The sequence below is a fragment of the Octodon degus genome, unplaced genomic scaffold (genome assembly GCF_000260255.1).
Source record: "Octodon degus isolate 3935 unplaced genomic scaffold, OctDeg1.0 scaffold00018, whole genome shotgun sequence".
Taxonomy (NCBI): domain Eukaryota; kingdom Metazoa; phylum Chordata; class Mammalia; order Rodentia; family Octodontidae; genus Octodon; species Octodon degus.
Genome location: NW_004524594.1, coordinates 3636267 through 3656848, shown reverse-complemented (window position 1 = coordinate 3656848; position 20582 = coordinate 3636267). Strand labels below are relative to the sequence as shown.

The window sequence follows — 20582 nt, the reverse complement described above, 5'->3', positions numbered from 1 at the left end:
TACTGAGCTATCTTTTCAGCCTCTTAAATTTCTGATATTAGTAATTTGTGTTCATTCTCTATGTCTATCTCTATATCTCTGTCTTCATCTAGGATTATCAGCAAGCCAGATTTTATTTATTTATTTGGTGCAGGGTCTCTATGCAGCTTGGACTCCTCCTCCTGCCTCAGCCTCCCCAGCACTAGGATTACAGACGTACACCACCACACCCCGTTTTAGGGCCTGCACAGCCTACCTGGGGTTTTGGGGCCGGTGTGGCATGTGGTAGTAGGAACTGAACTTGGGACTTTGCGCTTACCAGGCAGGTGCTTAGACTACCGAACTGTCTTGCCAACCCTTCCATTGGTTTTTGATCTTGATTTTGTTTTCTATTTTATTAGTTTCTACTCTAATTTTTATTATTTCTTTTCCTCTGCTTACTTTAGATTTAATTTGTTCTTTTTCAGCTTAAGATCAAAACTCAAATTATTAATTTTCTTTTTAATAAATATGTATTGATTTTTGTGTTTTCCTCTAAACACAATGCTACTCTTTCTGCATCTTTCAGATTTTGGTAATAGATGTTTTCATTTTCATTTAGTTGTATACATTTTTGTAAAATTTGCCTTACATTTTTTTTCTCTAACTCATGTAGTAGTTGGGAACATTTTTTGTGTGTCCTGGTCACCAGTTGGCTGCTGCTTTAATCCTTGGTTGAGTCAGGTAGAGAATCTCCCACACACAAGCTAAGTAAAGTGAATTTATCACCTGAAGATAGGTGTGGGGGCAGCAGGAGCCTAGGAATCGTTAACAGAGCCGCCCAGGGCTCACGGGATCTTGGCTGCATCCGCCTCACCTGTTCCTCTGCCACGGGACCCCAGAAGCAGCTGCTCTGGCTTCAGACCCGTGGGCTCAAGCAGGAAGGGCGTCCTGTGCATAGGGAGGATGGGAGCAGGGGCCGCCTGTGCCACCCAGTCCCCTTTGCCTCCGGGTGCTGCATCCCTGCATATTGGACGACACAGTGACTCCTGAGAATGACAAGTAGAAAGGGGGTAGGGAACAGATCTGTCCAAGACCACCCGGAGAGCAGGGCTCAGATCTGTGGAGACTTTACAACTGTGTTTCTATTTTTATTCCTGGTTTAATTCCACTGTGGTCTGAGAGCAGACGCTGTGTGATTTCTGTACTTGAGAACTTCTTGGGGCTTGCTTTGTGGCTCAGAATGCCGTCTTCCCTGGGCCGTGTCCTCTGGGAGCTCAGGGAGAATGTACATCCTGCTGTCTGGACCAAGTGCAGTCACCCCTTGGTGCACGTGGGGACTAGGGTCAGGACCCTGATGGACACCAGAGTCCCTGGGTCCTCCTCTCCCATACACGGTGCCTCAGTCTCCAAGCTGTCTGTGTCCTCCCGTCTGCTTAAGTCATCTCTGCATCACTTACGGTACTTCATGCGGTGTAACTGCCTGGCAAATACGGAATGGGGCAAGAAAAAAATGTCTGCGTGTGCTCAGTACAGACACAACTGGGGTTTGCGGTAGGTTTTTCATCTGCACTTGGTTGAAACTTATGAGGCATGGAGGCCTAGCTGTAAGTTGTAGTTTCTGTAGCTCACTGAAGGCTGGTACGGAGCTCCACTCTTGCTTGCTGGTTTCTGAGCCTGCAACAACTGTCCATTGCTAATAGAGAGAAATGGCCCAATCACCAGTTACAATGGTGAATTTGCTTTTTCTCTTTGTAGTTGTACAGTTTTTGTCACTGATGGTTTGATACGCCGGTGTTAGCAGCATGCCTATATGCTAAGGATAGTTTTGTTTTCCTAGAGAATCGACCACACTATCATTATGCAGTACCCGGCTTTTAGACAGAGAAGTGTGCTCTGTCTAAAATTAGTATAATTACTCTTGCCTTCTTTGGATTAGTGTTAGCGTGGTACATCCTTCTCCGTCCACTTACTGTAATCTCTCTGGATCTTTATATTTAAAGTGAGTTTCTTGTAAACAGCATATAGTTGGGCTTGGATTTTGATCTACACTGATAAGTCTCTTGTAATTGCTCAGTTAGACATTGACATTCAAAGGGATTACTAACGAAGTTGGATTAATAGCAACTATGTTTGTTACTGTTTTCTATTGTTACCCGTGATCTTTGTGTCTAATTTTGATTTTTTGCGCTTCATATAATTACATCTTCTTTCTTAGTGTATATTTATTATGCTATTTATTGCTTTTTAAATTGTTATTGTACAGTTTATGCTATATGTTTACAAATAAGTCAGGTGTTTCACATAACACTGTGCTACTGCACAGGAAGCACAAGTACCTTGTAAGAGTAGAATATTCGTCCTTCTTCCCACCCGTCTGTGTATCATTGCTGCTGTTTGTGTTGTTTATACTAAGTATATGCTGTTGCTATGAATAACTTGAATGATGTGTTGTTTGAAAGGCCTGCTAAGAATAAAAAAATGTTCGGAGGTTGACTTTTATGTATTTGTTTTTCGATGTTCTCTTCTTATGCCCATTACATGGAGCGTTGCTTCCTGGCCCCGGTTTAGACCCCTCAGCCTGCTGCTGGCACGAGCTTTCTAGCTCCCACCACTGACCTCTGGGACATCCCAGAAGTCTATGAAGCAGGCCTGCCTGAGGCATTGTTGTGGGCTCTTGGCCTTGAGGTGGAGTCATGGGGGGCATTGTTAGGAGCGGTGGGACCTCAACTACCGCTGAGGCCATTACCATGGGATCAGGCCCTCCGCTGAACCCTTCAGTCTTCAGTTGCTAGTGTTGGACAGATCTCCTGCGCTCTTTTTGTATATGACTCTTTGGGTGACTATTATAAAATAGTCTTATCGTTAAATGTCCTGGATTGGGGCTGGTGAGATGGCTCAGTGGTCTAAAGCACCTACTTGAACAAGCTTAGCAAAGCATAGGGACCGCGGTTCAATCCCCCAGCACCACATGCCAGCCAGCCCTGCCCCCTGGTGGGCTGAGCTGGCCACACACATGCACACAAACACACAAATATAAATAAATAAGTAAATAAGTAAATAAATAAATAAATAAATGTCCTGAATTGTACTGTTTCCCTTGCAAGACCTCAGACACCACCAGCGGTGTTGGAGGCTTCGTGGCTTAGAGACCATGCTGGGTATCTAGTTCATTGCAAAAGCCCTGGGTTCACCTCTACTATCGGGGGGCGGGCGGGGGGGATTCTATTTTTTCACTAAAAGAATAAGAAATTTGGCAAGGAAGTCACCAAATTTCAGGTGTAGAAAAGTCCTTAAGGATTGTGTAGTCCTATCTTAGTTTTGAGATATAGCCAGAGATAAAGGTTAGATGTCTTGCCAACATTTTTGTAATTACACAGTGGCCAAATCCAAACTGTAGTCTTCTACGTCCTGTTCTCACACTCTTTGGTACCAAAGTCGATGCTGCAGACAGTCTGAGCGGTGGTCTCCCTGCAGCCGTTGCTCTGCCATGCCCGCACCCCTGGGGGTCGGCTGCTTCGTATACGTGGGAGTCGTCTCAGCACAGCAGGGCCTTCTCACTGTAACTCTGCCCTGTCAAGTGTCTGAGAAGCCTTCTGTTTCATTCAGGACATTACGAGAGCTCTGTGCTGGTGAAAAGCCTTAATAAATTCAGCCTGCCCTGATTCAGAGCCCAGCTGAGTCCTGGTTACCCTGCAGGGCAGCTTTGCTGGCACGACTATGGTGACTACCATGTACGGTGGAGTTAGGCAAGATGCCCTGCATTCTGGGCCTGTGGGCTCTGCGGCCAGGAGCTAGTTACTGTAATCTTTCTGAACCTGTCTTTCTTACATGTGAGCTGGAGATAGGTCAATTATAGGGATACTGGGAGGGTCAAGAACATAAACACTATTTAATTGATTCTAAGGCCTGTATTTTTTTATTGCTTTTGTGAATTGAAGTCCATTTTATTGTCTTTGCAGAAGAGGCCACTATCAGGCAAATAGCTAACTGATAGAGCAGAGACCCACTAGCGATAGCTTAAAGAAAGCACATGTGTCTCACACAGAGCAGACTGGAAGCGAATAATCCATGGCAGGCATGGAGAAGCAGGCTTCTTTCTGCGTTTCCGCTGTCACCTTCGGGGTGTTGGCCTTGTGTTTACACTCTCAGCACACCTCCTTCACCAGGTAGGGGTGTGGGTGGGGAGACACCAAAGACCTGCTGCAGGCAGGGGGGTGTGGGCAGGGAGACACCAAAGACCTGCTGCAACAGGACCTTGTCCTTAGGTCTGGGACACTCATGCCCCCAGGAACCACTCTGCCTTGGCCAGTGCGGGTCCCATTGCCATCTGCTGCTGCAAGGGCAGAGAAATGGAGTAATTTAAGCTGACTTTATTAGTAAGGCTGAGGGGCTTGGGGGAGGCAGCTGATAGTCACAGAGGCTACAGGTCATCAGAGCTGTGAGATGGGGGAAGATTTTTCTCTGCTGCTGATTCATAGGTGTGCAAATCATCCCTGGGTGTTGCTGGGATATGAGAATTTATCTGTGTAAAAATATTCTGTAGCTGGTAGCTTCCTTCTTAGCGTTGACAGACATTTAGCTGGTTCTGCAGGGCTTCGATGGAAAACTCTTGGATTTATTTTCAAATTCCTTTTATTCCTTTTTTTGTTGTCATGGTCATTATTTCTACTAGTTTTCTTAGTGTATGTTTTATTCTTTTCTGTTATCGGATTGGATGATTACTTTTATTTCTGTGCAGTAATTTTGTGCAAATATCAGCAGTTAAAATGTGGAACTGGAAGGAGTTTGGAAAATATTTGAGGGCTCAGTAGATGTTGTCTCATAAGATTTTTTTAAAGTAAGAAACGGCTGTGTTGCCACATGATGGCGTAGGCCTGTGCTCTCAGCACTCCACAGTAGAGGCAGGGGGATCAAGGTCAGCCCGAACTGCACAGTGAGACCCTCTCAAAAAAACAAGGCCATGTACTTTAATTTTCCTAAATAGATGAGATACATTGTCAGATTTCAATTTCAGGGGCAAATGTCAAATCTTTCATTTTGGTGAAATTATTAATGAACCAAGAAAACATTTTTAGGTTTCTCACCTGTCACAAATCCTTGTGGATTTAAAGATTTTAATGTAAGGCCATATTGTGTGTACATAAAATAGCTTAAACATTATTCAGCAAGTGCAGTTTCACAATTTTTAATCCTTTCAAAGTACATGGAGGGCCAGCCAAATAGCTCAGTGGATTAAAATGCCTGCAAGCAGGCACAGGGGCTGGGAGTTCGATCCCAGCCTGCCTTACAGGCCCTGCTCCCCACACCATGGCAATTGACACTGGGCGTGGCCAACAGGCAGATCACTATGAGTCTGATCTAGTACTGAGACTCTGAACACCCTGCAGACCCTTCCCTAAAAATAAAAAAAAGAAAAGAAAAGAAAGCCCTTCTTATTGGGTCGTCAGCTCTCAAAGTACATGGAAATCACGGTGCCAGATCTTTGGATGCCCCTTTCTTCAGCGGGCAGAGCTCAATCACATCCTCCTTGACATGGACTGCAAACAAGGACTTGCTGCCAGGAGCAGTGTGCTGCGTGCAGGATCGGGACAGCACGTTGGAGTAGCCAGCCAACCCTCACGGTGGCACCTTCAGTAGGTCCTGGTGGCAGCTCTATCCCCTGACACCACGTGAAGAGAAAGACCCTTCACCTGTGCACTCTTCTCTGAAACCCAAGGCCTTCCTTTAAAAATAGAAAATGGCCCAGGGAGATAGCTCAGTGGAATAAGTGCTTGCCTGGCAAGCACAAGGTCCTGAGTTTGATCCCTGGTACCACAAAAAAAAAAAAAAGATTGCAAAAATAGAAAACATCAGAAAAGACTGAGACAAGGAAAAATGTTCTAGAAAATTTCCTGAGCTGAGCAGTCCTGTTCTAATGGTCAAGGTCAGGAAAGACTGAGAAAGCGCGTAGCAGGTTGGAAGAAATTAAGCAGACATGACATGGGAATGCTGTGTGACATCCTGGATAACATCTTGGAACAGAAGAAGGAAAACTGGGGAATCCAAAGAAGAAGAAGTTCATGGTTTAGTTAATATGATTGTACCAATGTTAAGCTCTTAGTTTTGATGATTGGATCATAGCAATATCATAGCATTAGGAAAAGCTATTCTCTAAGTCCAAAACTATTTCGAAAGATAAAGATAAAAGTAAATCAGTTACAACTTTGCAAGACAAAGAGATTACTTTAAAAACTACAGCTACAAAAAGGTTGTAAAAGAACTCTGCTGCCTTTCTTATATGAACCTATGCCTTTTGTCAATTTCTAGTACTTGTCACATATTTAGTCCTGAAAATATAATGTTCAGATAATTAGAGGTGAAATTGATAGGCCTGGAAGAACTACTCCAGATAATGCCAGTGTTTGGGGGAATATCAAAGGCTCGGGAAGATGTATGTGGAGGGAGCAAATAAAATAGCTTCATGAATTAGGGAGCAAAGAAAGGCACTGTCATAAGGTATTTAGCATGTAGCTAAATTAACAAAAGATTTTACTAATAAAAAATGACAGGCTGGGGAGATGGCTCAGTAGAATAAGCGCTTCCCTGGCAAGCGCAAGGGTCTGAGTTCAATCCCCGGTTCCGCCAAAAAAAATAAAAAATGACATGCCGCTATGTCCCAGGTACGTTAATCCTTCAGAAATCCCTTTTTTTTTTCCCCCTGTATTTTAGGGAAGGGTCTACAGAGTATTCAGGGTCTCACTACTAGATCGGACTCATAGTGTTTCTCCTGTGTACAACCTCCCAAGAGCTGGAATTACAGGCGCGCGCCACCATGTCCAGTCTCACTGTCTCAGCCACCCCATGGGTGGAGTCAAGATCAAACCCCCAGCCCTTGCGCTGACTGAGCTTTTGGCCAGCCATAGAAATCCCTTTTTACTTTAAAGAAGGTGAGTTCCATTTGTGGGCAGTCCTGGAGCCCCTAAGCCAACGTGTGCCGTTGTTTGAGAACTTCCTTTCTTCCTCTAGAGAAACTGGTCTGAGGGCCTACAGCTTGCTTGCAGGGTCTCCGAGCTGTGAGAAAGGGTTCTTCAGGGTTTTGGTGTTGCCACTGCCATGGGTTCTTTCTCTCACTGTGAGGTAGCGGTCATGAGAAGGCAAAGCCCTGCTCCCAGCGTTCCCAGCGCTCAGCTCTTAGTATCACAAGCTTATAACATTACCTGCCAGCTGTGGGCTCTTTTGCCCAATTCGAGATAAAAATTGTTAGGAGGCAAGCGATAGCACCTGGATGAGGCATGGCTGGGCTTGTGCTCAAGCAGAAGGAGACCATTCGTGGACTAGGGTTCTGGCCTCCTCGTATGTTCAGTTTCTCTGTTCTTGACTCACACTCTGTGGGGGAGGTTAGATGGGCCGCTGCAGGTCCACATTCAGGCATACTGAACATGTGGAAGTTGCAGGAAAGCTTGAGGGAGGAGCCAAGTAGCCACAGTGTTTTTGGTTTTTGTGTGTGTGTGTGTGTGTGTGTGTGTGTGTGTGTGTGTGTGTGAGCCCACCAGGGGGCGTGGCTGGCTGGCATGTGGTGCTGGGGGATTGAACCGCGGTCCCTTGTGCTTTGCTAAGCTTGTTCTAAGTAGGTGCTTTAGACCACTGAGCCGTCTCACCAGCCCCTAGCCACAGTGTTTTGAAAGTACCTTCTGCTGGGCAAGAAACCTTGCAGGTGAAATCAGGGCCCTTCCTGTTCTAACTTGGTTTAGCTGACCTTTTTCCTTTTCTTAGTAAGTTGTTGTATAGCTCTCACATTTGTAATAACAGGGTGAAAAAAATGAATAACCAGAAAGTCTTGTGCATGATAATTCTCAACTGGAAATAGAAATGCTTGGAGTATTGAATAAAGCTCAGCTCTGGGCCCGCCAGGCTGCCGTGAGACCGGCCCAGGCGGGTGGCAGCTCCTTGCCCCTACACCCTCATGGGTAGTAGGGAAAGAACCAGACTGTTAAGCTCCACTTATCTGTTGCTGGGTGCTGATCCACTTCTTGGCGTCTGTGAATCATGCTGCAATAAACTCAGGAGCGCAGGCGTCCCTTCCACATACTGAGTTCATTTCCTTTGGATACGTACACCCTGTAGAGGAATCGCTGGAGCCTATTATAGTTCTGTTTCTAATTTTTTGAGGAGGCTCCATGCTGCTGTGCTAATGACTGTATTAATGTACACTCCTACCAACAGTGAATAAGGATTTTCTCTTTCTCCACGTCCTCACCACCATTTGATACTTTTGCTTTTTTGATAACTACTTTCTCATTCTAACCCGTGAAAGACACTGTCTCACTGGAGTCTTGATTTGCGTTCCTTGATGTCCAACATATTTTTTCATACATTTATACTTTGTGTCCTGCTAAGGGTGACCTGAAGTATCTCATGTTGGGCAATCACACTGCCACCCCATTTGTACATCTAAGATATCCAGGTCTTTTGTCCATTTTTAAGTTGGATTACTTGGGGGGGGGTGCTATTGAGTTTCTTAACTATTCTGGGTATTGACCCCTTAGTGCTGTGAACAGAGTCTACAGTGTACAGAACCACCGCACCTACCTATGGGCTGAGGAGGTGACACCATCTTGCCTCACTAGGGTCCTGAAGAACAGGTATGCTCATTGCTGAGCGTGTGTGCCTCATTCTCTTCTGTTTCCTACACATTGTGTTCATTAGTTACTGAAACAAAAGAAAGCATCGTATTGTCAGAAGATAAAGCTGTCAATACAAGTAGACCGAAGAATGACCGAGTTGGAACTTTAAAATATGTTTCACTTGTAAAGGATTCAGTGGACAACTGTTTAAACAGAACTTGTAGGAGAGAGAAAGGAGGTATAAAAATAGTTACACGAAAATGCTAGAAATGAAAAACAACATTATAGATGAATAATTCCATCATTGGGGTCATCAGCACATTAGACACAGCCAAGGAAAGTAAGTGTGGGCCTGGAGACAGAACAGAAATTACTTAGAGACACAAAATAAAACTAAACTATGCAAAGTAAGCTGTTTGAGGCCAGCCTTGGCAACTGGGCAAGACCCTTCCTCATCTCTGTCCCCTCCGGCCTCAGTCTGGAGCCCTTCGGCTGGGGCCGCCATGGTGGTATTTTCTCAGCATTCCTGCTCCTTCCTTGTGGCCACTCATAGGACCTTTCATCTGTGGATCTGTGGAGGGTCTCAGGCTGGAGAGGGTCTCCTGCCCTTGCTCTGTGTCCATGCAGGGTCCTGTCCTGGGCCAGTGCCCAGCAAACCTGTGCAGGGATTAGTGGTGGAAGGGTGTCCGTCCCTCCTACAGCAGTAAGGGTCCTGCAAGGCTTATGGTGCGCAGGGAATTTCCTGAGTCCCACACCCCCGTTAGGAGCAGAGGCCTTTCGTTGGGTCCTTTTCTCAGGGCTGATAGTTGGAGCTGGAAGATTCTGCTTCCCCACTAGCAGTTGACCTTTCAGCTCCTGGAGGGCTGTGAATCTGTGTCTGGATTTGGGGAGGAGATGGTCTCCTCTCCTCCATGTGCTTTAAGACTTCTGCTTTAATAACACAGTGTCCTGTACACGGACCTCCTAATCTTTCTCAGGAACATCCAGCAGATGATAGCTTGCAGGTGAGCACACTCACCTTGTGTCAAGAGCATCTGTACTGTCGTCCTTGGCAGGACAACATGTGCTTCTAAAGCTGAAATGCTTCGTGCCCATGTCTCCTTGGGGGTGGGAGGCGTGCATGCTTTCAGTAAGTGGTTCCAGAAGCCCTGTGTTAATGGATTGGAGGTCTCAGGGTCACTGGACGTGGCCCTTGAAGAATGGGCCTGATCCCTTTCTCTTGCACTTCTGACCGCGAGGGGAGTGGTTTTCCTCTCACTGCTCCGCACCACAGTGTGCTGCCCTGGCACTGACCGGAGCTGAGAGGGACTGAGCCCCCAAAGGATGGAGGAACCAGAAATCAGCCTTCTTCCCTGTGACTGTCTCAGATATGGCGTTAGAAAGAGCTAATGCAGGGGAGCCTGGCACCTTTTTTTTGTTTCTCCTGATTGCCGGTAAGCACAGCTCTCTGATGGGCCCAAGCAAGTTACAGTGTTCACAGGCTCACAGGTTCTTGGCGGGTTTTGTGCCTTCCTATGATGGAGCAAAGCCAGGTCCCCTTGTGGCTTCTCTATCCTGAGCAGAGGGGGTCTTATCTGTTGTGGCAGGGAGGAGGGAGTGGAGCAGTGCCAAAGCCCAGGTCATTACCAGGTGACAGGAGCACATTAGCTCTTGGACACTGGGACAGAGGAATGGCCGGCTGGTTTACCCCCTTGCTTTACTTTGTGTATTTGCTTAGAACAACTTTTAGTACCCAAAATGAAACCCATCAGTCTGGGTCCAAACCAGGGGGTGTGCCTGAAGGGCAGTCCCAAGCTGACTAGGTCACTGAAGGCTACTGGGAGTCATCCTTGGGTGCAAGGTGCTCTAGGGCTATTTGAGGGATGGATGGATGGATGGATGGATGGATGGATGGATGGATGGATGGGTGGATGGATGGACAGTCTCTGCTCTGTCAGATGGGTATCCTAGCCACTTTCAGCTAGCTTACTTGCATGACATAGCTTAAACAACTCCCTCTCTTCCCTCTCTCTCCCTTCCTCCCTTCTCCACCCCAGCATAACATGTGGGACATTCATAGTCCCATTTCTGTGGTCTGTGCCTCCAGTGAGCAGATGCCCTGTCCTCCCTCAGCCCACCCCCCTCTGCCTGCCTGTTAGACTTCAATTCTGCAGTGTCACTTTCACTTCCACTCCACAGATCATTATGTAGAAGCTGTGGCCGGCTCAGTGGGTGCTGTGGTGCCCACAAGGAGTGTTGCTAGGTGGATTTGCCTGTCCTGCCTTTGCCTGAGCATGTTGTGGGCTGGAGAGTAAGTGGTTCAGTTAGGCTCCAAGCAGAGGTTGCCCCACTCTGGGGAAGCCTAGCTGCAACCCCAGAAGCTATATGCTGAGCTGCAAGGAATATGTGGTTGGCTCTCATGTTCCTTCCACAGCACCAAACCATCTTCTCTCCACCATCGTTACTGTCAGTCCTGTTGACTGTGCGTTCCTGAAGATCAGATGGTAAATATAAACTGAAGTAGCAATTTCGCTTTGAAGTTCCTGTTGGCTTGATGATTTAAGCTGACCCATCCCTGCCCTCGAGGAGCTTCTGCTTGAATTTTGTAGTTCTTGTGATGTGAAATCTGCATGTTTGAAAATCACGGTGGTGCGTGTCTAGCCAGGACAGCGTGCTCTGCGTGTGCGGCGTTGTGGCCTTGGTGTGCCGCCTGCGTCTGTGACTCTGAGCCGCGGCTCTTCAGCTGACAGCGTTGGGGAATTTGCATAGCTGCTGAAGAATTCCTCATTCAGACTTCTTAGGTAGCCATAAATGCTGCTCAGGGCTTTTGGGGAGCTGGGGGCAAGGGCGAGCAGAGCAAGTGTTTCTTTGCCTTCGCTCTCTGGATGAGAACAGCCGTGCTTTCGGGTGCTGCCAGCAGAGCTGACAACTCCTTCCTCTCTGCAGACGAGTAGCTGACAGCGGGTCCTGGAGGGGATGTAAATTGCTGCACCTCTGAACACTTCAAGGAGTCACAGAGGTCCTGCAGAAACAATTAAGCTTGGGGAGCTCACTCGCGCTTAGCCCAGGACACTTGAGCTGTAATTACTGGCAGCGCTTGCTTCCTTTCGGAGTCAGTTGCCGCTTGTGGATGGGGAGATGATTTGAGACATCTTGCTCAGGAAGTGCTGCCCACAGGTGTGCCTTTGGGCGGTTTTCTGGGTGGATCTGCGACCTCATGTTCTCCCAATCACAAGCCTGTTCTCTCCTGGACTACTTTTGTGAGCATGCAGCTCTGGGCATGCTTAAAGTGGAGTCTAGTTTCACTAGAATATAAAGTTTTAATATGATGATGGGTAGAAAAGAAGGTAAGAAGAGAGGGAATGGACACCTGCAGGGTATATGTGTACTTACGTGTGGCCTTATGGTGCTTAGTAAATTTTTAGGTTGCTCAGTTTCCCCGTAAGACTTTCCCTGTGCTCGTCCTTCTAATATTCCCCAAGGAGCAGAAGGTCTGAATTGAATTAGCTATCAGGGGTTGAACTCCTCAATATCTTTGTGTATCATTCCCTCCCATATTGAGCAAAGCTTGTGTCTGCCCCCAGCAAGCAGCAGGTGGTTCTAAAGAGGAGAGGTGATGGATATAGAAGCGCTTTGTAGCAGGGAAGCACCCGGGACATTTGCAAAGGATACAGAAGGGGTCTTCCTGCCAGAGCTGCTGGCGAGAGGTGAGACCACTAGCAAGCACAGAGCACCTCACCAAGCAGCCTGTGACAGGCTGTCCTGCATGGAAGGGCTTCAGGGTTGTGGGTGTTTTAGGAAGGACACTGCTGGAATTTGAAGGGACCATAGAGGCTTCACGGAGAAGACAAGGTCTTTCTGGTTCACAGACTATTAATACTTTGTCTGCTCAGTGGAAGCAGAAGCAGCAGTATGAGCTGAAGCAGGAACTTGATTGCAGTGAGGAGGGCGTGTCTAGGAAGCAGCGGCAGGCACCAGGCGGCAGCTTCAGGACACATGCGTGCACCTCATGCCCTTGTGAACGAAGCCTGCCTTGCCCTGGTCCAGTGGGAGTGATTCTCATTGTGATGTGTTCCTTCTCAGAGTTAGTGCCGAGATGGGGGTCACATACCTCAGAAGGGGCCCCTCGGCGTCTGCCTTCCGGACGCATCTAGACGGGGAACTCTTTTTCCTCTCCCTAGTTTCCCTGTGTTAAATTCTCATGTGTCCATCCCTGCGCGCAAGCTCTCTGGTTTTGAAGAGTCATACATCCGAGTGAAGCTGCTCAGCTTGTCTAGACCAGTGTTCTGCTTTGGTTAGGGACCTGTGTGCACCTCTGCTTGATAAGAATCCATCATTCAAAAGCCCTTATTGGACCGCAGTAGAGTAGCTCTTATTGGAATATTGCCTGTGGTGGATTAACTAACGGTCAACTTGGAACGCCCAGTTGAGGTGAGCCAGCTGGTGCCGGGTGTGGAGGGCCCACCTGGGGGTTGTTGCCAGCAGTATAAAAAGAGAGTCAGTGGGGATGATGGTGCTGTTGATTCTCCTGGAGAAGCTCCTCGTGCTGTGTTTGCTGATATGAACTCAGCTGTTTTCATCCTCGGGGGAGCGCTGGTCCTCACTTTTGCTGTGGGCGGCTGCAGTTTTCTTTAGGGGAGCGCTGGTCCTTCCCTTGAGCATCACTTCCTGGCTCTAGTGCAGTTCCCTCAGCCTGCTGGCACAGATCCTTCACCCTGCTGGTATAGACTTTCGCGTTTCCACCGCTGACCTCTGGGCCTTCCCAGTGCAGATTCTTGGTGCAGACTTGATGGGACATTGTCTTGAGTGCTCAGTCTCCAGCTGGACCCGTGCAGGACATTGCCGTGGGCTCCAGGTCCTCGGCTGGATTCCTTGGGTCTCTGTTCTGTGGACGGATCTCCTGGCCTCTCCTGCATTTGACTCTTTGGGTGGCTACTATAAAATAGTCCTATAAATTATGTGTCCTATATTTAGTCTTTTCCTCTGTAAACCTTAATTACAGCAATGCCCTTGTTGAAAAAAGAAAAAGCTGTCTACGGTGGCACATGTAATTCCTGTTAACTTGGGAGGCTGAGGCAGGAGGGTCAGAAGTGCAAGGCCAGTCCTGGGAATTTAGCAAGATCCTGCATGAAAATACAAAAGGCTGGGACCAAGTACCCCTGGGTTTCATCCCTAGTACTAGAGAGGGAGAGGAGGTTAGAAGTTCATCAGACTAGATAAGGCATCTGCTTCCACAGAGCAGCAAGCACCCAGTGTGGCTTTATTTGAGAGAAACAGCATTCCCTGAGAAGTGCAGTGTAGAAGTGAACTTGGAGTTTGCTGTGCTTTCTTCCTGCAAGCACGCTCCATTTCACAGCTCAAGGACATGCAGTGCTAGCCGAAAGCCCAGGACACTGGGGCTCAGAGCTTGGGATCTGAGAGGCAAACTTTTAGGAAAGAGAAAACCCAGGTGCCACAATCTTCCCTGAATACGCACAGCCCCAGGCGGACCCCGGGGCCTTGTGGGAAGCAGCAGCCCAAACCTGAGGAGCGGCACAGACAGCTCAGCAGCCGTGGAGGCCTGGCAAGTGCAGGGTGGAAAGCCAAGCCTGAGAAGGTGGGCTCCTGGAAGATGCCCGGTGCTGTCGTTGGAGGCCCAGAGGGCCCTCAGCCTCGGGGCAAGGCGGCCTGACTGCTTTCTGCATACCTGCCGCAGGAGTGCATCGTGCTGTGGGAGGCGGACGACCTGGCATCCAGAAGCTCTGCAGTTTCTAAACAGAGTATCTGGTGTCCAGTAAAATATTAGGAAGCGTGCTAGAAATTAAAAGCCATTGACCAAACTGAAGAGAAAAAGTAGACAGAAAAAGATCCGCAGGTGATTCAGATATTGGAGCTGCCATTCCTTAGCTGACTATTTAAGGAATAGAAGAAAAGCTATGAGATCTACTTTTAAAAAGGTCTGGCTGCAGTGCTCCATCCCCAGCACCAAAAAACAAATAAAATTAATAAACCAAGTAAAATTGAGTAACGTTAGACCACACTTACTGCACCGGCAGTTTGCATCCTGAAGAAAGAGTTGAGCAGGACACACAGAAGAAAGGCCACAACAGTGTACTCCTCAGAGTGAGAGTGGGCTTATGGGCAAACCCCGCAGGCGGGCAAGTTTGACCAGAGTACCCATCTGCTCTAGGCTCTGAGCTTTGTCTGACATTATGTGCGCTTGTGGGAAGATGGCGCAGTTCTTAGCAGCAGAGAAAGAGCCTCTCTGAGAGTCATCATCCTCCTGACACTGGAATAGAGCAACTCAAGGAAGACAGGGAGGGAAGTGGGTCCCCAGGAAGGGTCTGAGGCAAGATTCAAAGTCATGGGGAGTGTGGAGACAGAAACTTCAACAAAGAAAGAGGCAGTGAGGCTTTCTCCCTGAGATGGGGCTCACAGTGCAGGAGGAGCAGTTCAAACCTGGGGACACACGGGGACCACAGGCAAAACCAAAGGCCCCATGGAGAGACGTGGCGGTGGAAGGGAACCATGGACTCACTAGTAGGGGTGAGTGCTGCGTGTTCAGATGTCCCTCGAGGGAGGGCTGATAGGCCAGGAGCCACCTTGGAGAGGGGCGACAAGCTCAGAACAACTGCTGGCTCCTCCTACGGCTCCCAGCTGAGTTCAAGCCCCCAGAAGGTGCTCTGAGGGCTGCAGGCTGGAGGGAACTGGCCCCTGCCTCAGGCCAGAATCCAGCCTGAACTTAAGGGGAAATAAAGGCGCAGGCTCCCTGAGGTTATCCACTACCCCACCGTACAGCTGCTTCTGCGATAAATCAACACGAATTTAAACTGGCTCCACACATTATCTACCAGTGACAGCAGAGATAAATGTGGAAGTGGCGTGTGTGTGTGTGTGTGTGTGTGTGTGTGTGTGTGTGTGTCTCTTGTTTTTTGTTTCTGTTGTTTGTTTTGTTTTTTCTCTCCTTCATTGTTTGATCTTGTTTTTATGACTGTGAATGTGGCCTCCAGCCTCTGTGTGGTTGTTCGCAGGATCACTACAAGTCTAGTAGTGAGATCCTGAACACACTGTAGACCCTTCCCTAAAATTAAAAAAAAAGAAAGAAAAGAAAAGCACTACTTAAAAGAAATTGACACATACGTGAGAGTATGTATTTGATGTCTCTGAAAGAAAATCCATGATGGGAAATCTTCATGCCCAAAAAAGCTCCTACCCCAATAGCTTCTTGCGTGAATTCTAAAACCTTAATTCGAAAACATAAATTTTAAAAAAGAAAGCCAATTTTGCATAAAATTTCTCACAAAATAGGAAAAAAAAAAAAAGGAATACTTGATACCACACCCTGATTTAGATATTGTTGAGCCGAAGAAATCAGACTCTAGAAAGTGAAAACTGATGTTTTCCGCTTGCATGAAATTTGAGAGCGAGCCTGAGAAACCCGAATGTGGGCGGATCCCGGCTGGGAAGTGGCCGGGGCTCTTCTGGGAGGGCAGGAGTGTTTGTTCTCTAGCTGGGCAGTGGGTGCACAGGCAGAAATTCACTCTAAGCTTGCTACCATATAAGCATTAGTAATTATTTTCGTCAACACGGGCTTTCTTTGTATTTCCGTTGAATCTGTTATGTCACTTGCTACCCTGCTACCGTTGGATTCTGACTGCATTTGATGATGTGCACCTCCAGTGGGTTGCCCTGGACAGGAGGGGCACTTCCCCCAGTAGCCCTGGCAGCACAGATAGTACATCTGGGGCTAAGGGACCACTCCTCCCTACCTGTGTCTATGTGGTGCCCCAGGGCCAAGCACCCCTCCCCTATCCTAAGGTTTACTACACAGAGATGGAGGAGAAAAACAAAGACCCCTGAGGCCACTATGGAAAACTCCAGAACCACAAACCAGGACATGCACACTAGTGACTCCCCCAGTAACCTTGCTCCACCTGGAGCTTATTCAAGGCTGGTGCATATGGCCTGCATCTTACACATCCAACTCTAACAACAGGCATTATGGGAAAGGACATGGGCATTAGATGCAGCTGACCTGACTTGGCACCGTGTCAGCCATGCTGTCCTGCTCTAAAAGACCCCAACGGGAGGCACCCCAACACTGGCTCAGCAGTTCAAGCCTTTCCATCTTCCACTCTTGGCATGCACACCATTTTCTTTGCAGGCTCAAGCCCTTTCACTCGGAGCCTGCCATTCACCTTCATAAACTTTGCTTTTTCCTCACCGTGTGCCACATGCAGTTTTTTCTTCATTGCACACAAGAAACTAGGAGCCTGTCCCAGACCCCCATCACCCGTGGTAACACTGTCTTTGGGAATAAAAGGGCTCCCCAGCCCAAAGTTGAATAATCCTGCATCTCGTTCCCCACCCTGCCTCCCTCGCCTATCCCCTTACAGCAGTGTCGCTTTCTTCACAGGCACGGTGGTTCTGGGAAGCATACTTCAGGTCGATCAAAGCCATAGCCCTGGCCACGCTGCAGATCATCAATGACCGCATCTACCCATATGCTGCCATCTCCTACGAGGAGTGGAATGATCCTCCTGCAGTGGTGAGTGGGGCGAGAGGAAAACAGGGTCATCTGGGAAGATGAGATCAGAGAGGGCTTCGTATCCTTAAGGCCTGATGAAGATAGCTTAACTTTGAAATTCAACAAGAGGAAGAAATACAGAATCAATAGCTCCCTGTTTGCTTTTAGTGTGCTTGGGGAGACAGCCTGTTTATTTATTGCCAGATAAGCAGGAAGGCAGGGTTTCCTTAGGAATCAGGCTTCCAGACTTCTGTGGTTGCGCTGCTTAGAATTCCTGACAAAGTTTTGCAGGCAGCTCAATGATAAGCTTATTTCTAGGGCTGGGGATGTTTCTCTGTGATAGGTGCTTGTCTAGCATATGCTAGCCCCAGGGTTCAGTTCCCAGCACTGGTCAAAAGAAAAACAAACAAAAGCTTATTTTTGAGTGCCTGCCCTCTGCCAGGGACTGCGCTAAGTGTTTTACATGTGTTATTCCAATTGTCATTCCCAATACCCCACAAGGAAAATGGTAAGCAAAAGTGACTGAGGGAAGTGTGGATGGCCACTGTCACTTGTTCCCAACCAACTATCACATGTTTCCAGAAGAAAGAGGCCACGATCAAAAGCCTCTTTATTCTGGCCACGGCCTCCTTGCCCGGCAGAGTCCCCGGGCACTGTGTCACTCAGAGGTTGACACTGTGAGGCTGGCATGTCTTGCGTGCTGGCTGCTCTGAGATGTGCCAGCCCCTGCAGCTCACAGGCCTGGAGCTTCCAGGTCAGAGGGCCGGCTCTCCCTCTCTCCTCTTCCCGGTCTCTTTCCCTTCTGCACACTGGTCTGCCCTCTGTCTGGCCAGCCCTCCACGTCCCTGAGGCTGTCTGTTCCAGCTGGTACGGTGTGCTGAGCCTGGCTCCTGGTTAGTCTTCCTGTAGGTCCTCCTTTCCACGTGTGCCCCGCCTCTGACCCGTGCCGCCGCCGCCGCCTCCTCCTCCTCCTCCTCCTCCTCCTCCTCCTCCTCCTCCTCCTCCTCCTTCCCTCCTCCCTCTGCTCCTTCCTTCCACTGTTTGCAGACCCAGCAGGGGCAGCACTGCTCGTGTCACCTGGATTGTGGGAGCACAAGACCATGGGCCCTCCTCACCAGACACCTCTGAAGAGGATGTAAAAGTCCCCATGTGACAACAATGATCAGCAGCTTCCTGTTTTGTAGAGGTGACATTTTCTCTTTGGGTCCACCACTAAATCCATCACCAAAGGCTCCAAAACGATTCTGTCCATGAAGTATATCACTTAAAACAGAACTAGGGTCGTGTGGCTCCCCTTTCTCCACACCTTGCCCTTTTCTCTTTATTGTAATGGCAGACTTACTTCCATCTTCCTCTGCATAGGTCTGCTTGTGACTTGATGATGGCTGTGTAGTATTCCATTGCTTGGGTAAATCTTAAGTGATAGCTCCATTGTGAATAGACATTTAGACTGCTTTTTTTTTTTTTTTTAATTTTCTAACAGTAATAAAAGGGACGTGCTTTCTTGCACGCTTTCATATAATTGTACGGCTATACTTACAGAATTAATTGCAGCTGAAAAACTGCTCACAGAAAACACACATTTTGAATGCTGATAAGTAGAAACAAATTGCTCTTTCAAGAGACTGCAGCTGCACGGATAACATTTTGGGGGATCTTGTTTTTCATACCTCAGTTACCTTAAATACTTGAATTTTGCGGGTGACCTTAACTGAAAAATGCCCTTTCCTGTGTATTTGCTAATGCAAGGTTGGTACCCTCCCTGAGTCGCCTCGTTTGTGTGCTGGCTGGTCTCAACACGTTGCTGTAGGCCATGTTCTTGGTGCCTCCAGGGTATCCTCAGCACTGCACTAAGCAGAAGAGGAGCCATACTTCCTGGCACTTCTGTGTACCTCCCGGGCACTTCCGTGGTGCTTCCTGGGCACTTCCTTGGCGTTGAGTCTTGCCGTCAGGAAGGGTCAGCTTTCTAGTAGAATCTAACATTTTTCTTTATATAGGTTCTTCACAAGTTCTGATATATTTTTAAAGCAGTTTTCCCTTACTGTTTTTGTCTTAGGGTCTCATAGAGGAACGTATTCGGACATTATAGTCTCTGAATGGCTAATGTGTGTATAAAGATAGATTGATTGTGTAAATGCTAATTCTGCTGCTGCTGTTTTTTTCTTTTTTCTAATGGCCTTGGCTGGCCCTTCCAGAGTACATCAGTCAGCTTTCCCATTCCTGGGACCCACAACCACTCATGGCTTAAAGAAGGAGTTGCTTGGTTCATGGCCAAGGGAGATGGTTGGCAGAAGGACGTGGCAGAGCCAGGGACAGTGCCATACAGGGCGGATGGGAGACCACGTGCAGTCCTCACGCGTCGCCTCCGCAACCACCCAGACAAGCCAAGGGTTTTACCCATCTCCCAGGCATTTCTAAAGCAGTCAGGTTGACACGGCTAAGATGAACCTGCACCTAGGACAATATTAAATGATAATCAGAGAGAAGGCTGGGTCCTGTCCAGCTGGAGGAAGGGAGGACATTAGGGTTCATGCAGAAGGAATCTGAGACTCGAAGGTGCGGGCAGGGCAGAGCGCATGTAGGTTAGGAAGGTCACGGAGCTCAGTGCGGCAGGAGGAGAGGACGAGGCCCAGCGAAGGCCAGATCACAGCACACTCGGCCTCCTGCCCACAGTGTCCAAGTGTCATCCTTGGTAGTAGGAAACCACTGCAGCATCTTACGTGGAGCGCAGCGGGATAGGATCGCCTTGAAGGTCTGCCTGTGTGCAGTACCAGTGTGGAGAGCAGATGCAGCATAGGATGGGACAAAGCTGGGGCCATTGGTGAATTTTAGAACCCAAAGGAAAGTTACTGGATGACTGGGAGAACTGGCTCCCTGACTGGAAGGACAGGCTGTTCGTGTGTGTATGTGTGTGTGTGTGTGTGTGTGACTGTGAATCAACTTCAAGGCCTCACGCCTGTCAGGTGGTCGCTGTGCCACTAAGCTGTACCCCCAGCCCTAGGACTGGCAGTTCTAACTGGTGAGCATGCAGAAAGTGTAGGAAGACAGGCGTGCTGTGTAGCTTCTCTGGGAGAGCATGTGGGTACTCAGGGTCTGGGTGAGGCGAGTATTGGAATCTGGACCCCTCCTGCCAGCAGAACTTCCCTGTCTGGCTCCACTCAGCCTTTCTAGCTGTCTCTTCCTTCTCCTTTTAGGGAGCTCTCGCTGCTTCCTTCCCTTGCGCGCCCCGTGGCTATCTCCCTGCCCGGCTGTGACTGTTGGCTCTCTCCCAGCATCCCTTTCTTCACCATCCCCTCCATGTGTCCTGACATCTTGGCCATGCTAGGGACCTGCTCAGGTGTCCTTCCTCCCCAGGTCGTCCTGACTCTTACACAGAAAACTGTCTCGAGCTGCTTGCAAAGCCCAGAGCATGCTATCTATGCTTTTTGTCCTATAAAATTTTAGGCATCTTAAAGCCATTTCTGACTTGTTTTGAAGTTCTTTATATTTATGATCATTTAATTCAGACAAGAGGCCCATGAAGTATAAAAGAA

At 48.2% G+C, this 20582-nt stretch overlaps 1 protein-coding gene across 2 annotated transcripts in view; it reads left to right on the top strand.

The window, feature by feature from the left end:
- The window catches only part of Ext2 (exostosin glycosyltransferase 2), a 139948-nt gene that overhangs the window by 52392 nt on the left and 66974 nt on the right, over positions 1-20582 (top strand). For both annotated transcript variants that reach the window (XM_023710690.1, XM_004627024.2), the window contains exon 8: positions 16939-17070. In XM_023710690.1, coding sequence (XP_023566458.1) covers positions 16939-17070 — 132 coding nt within the window. The remainder of the gene's footprint in view (positions 1-16938; positions 17071-20582) is intronic.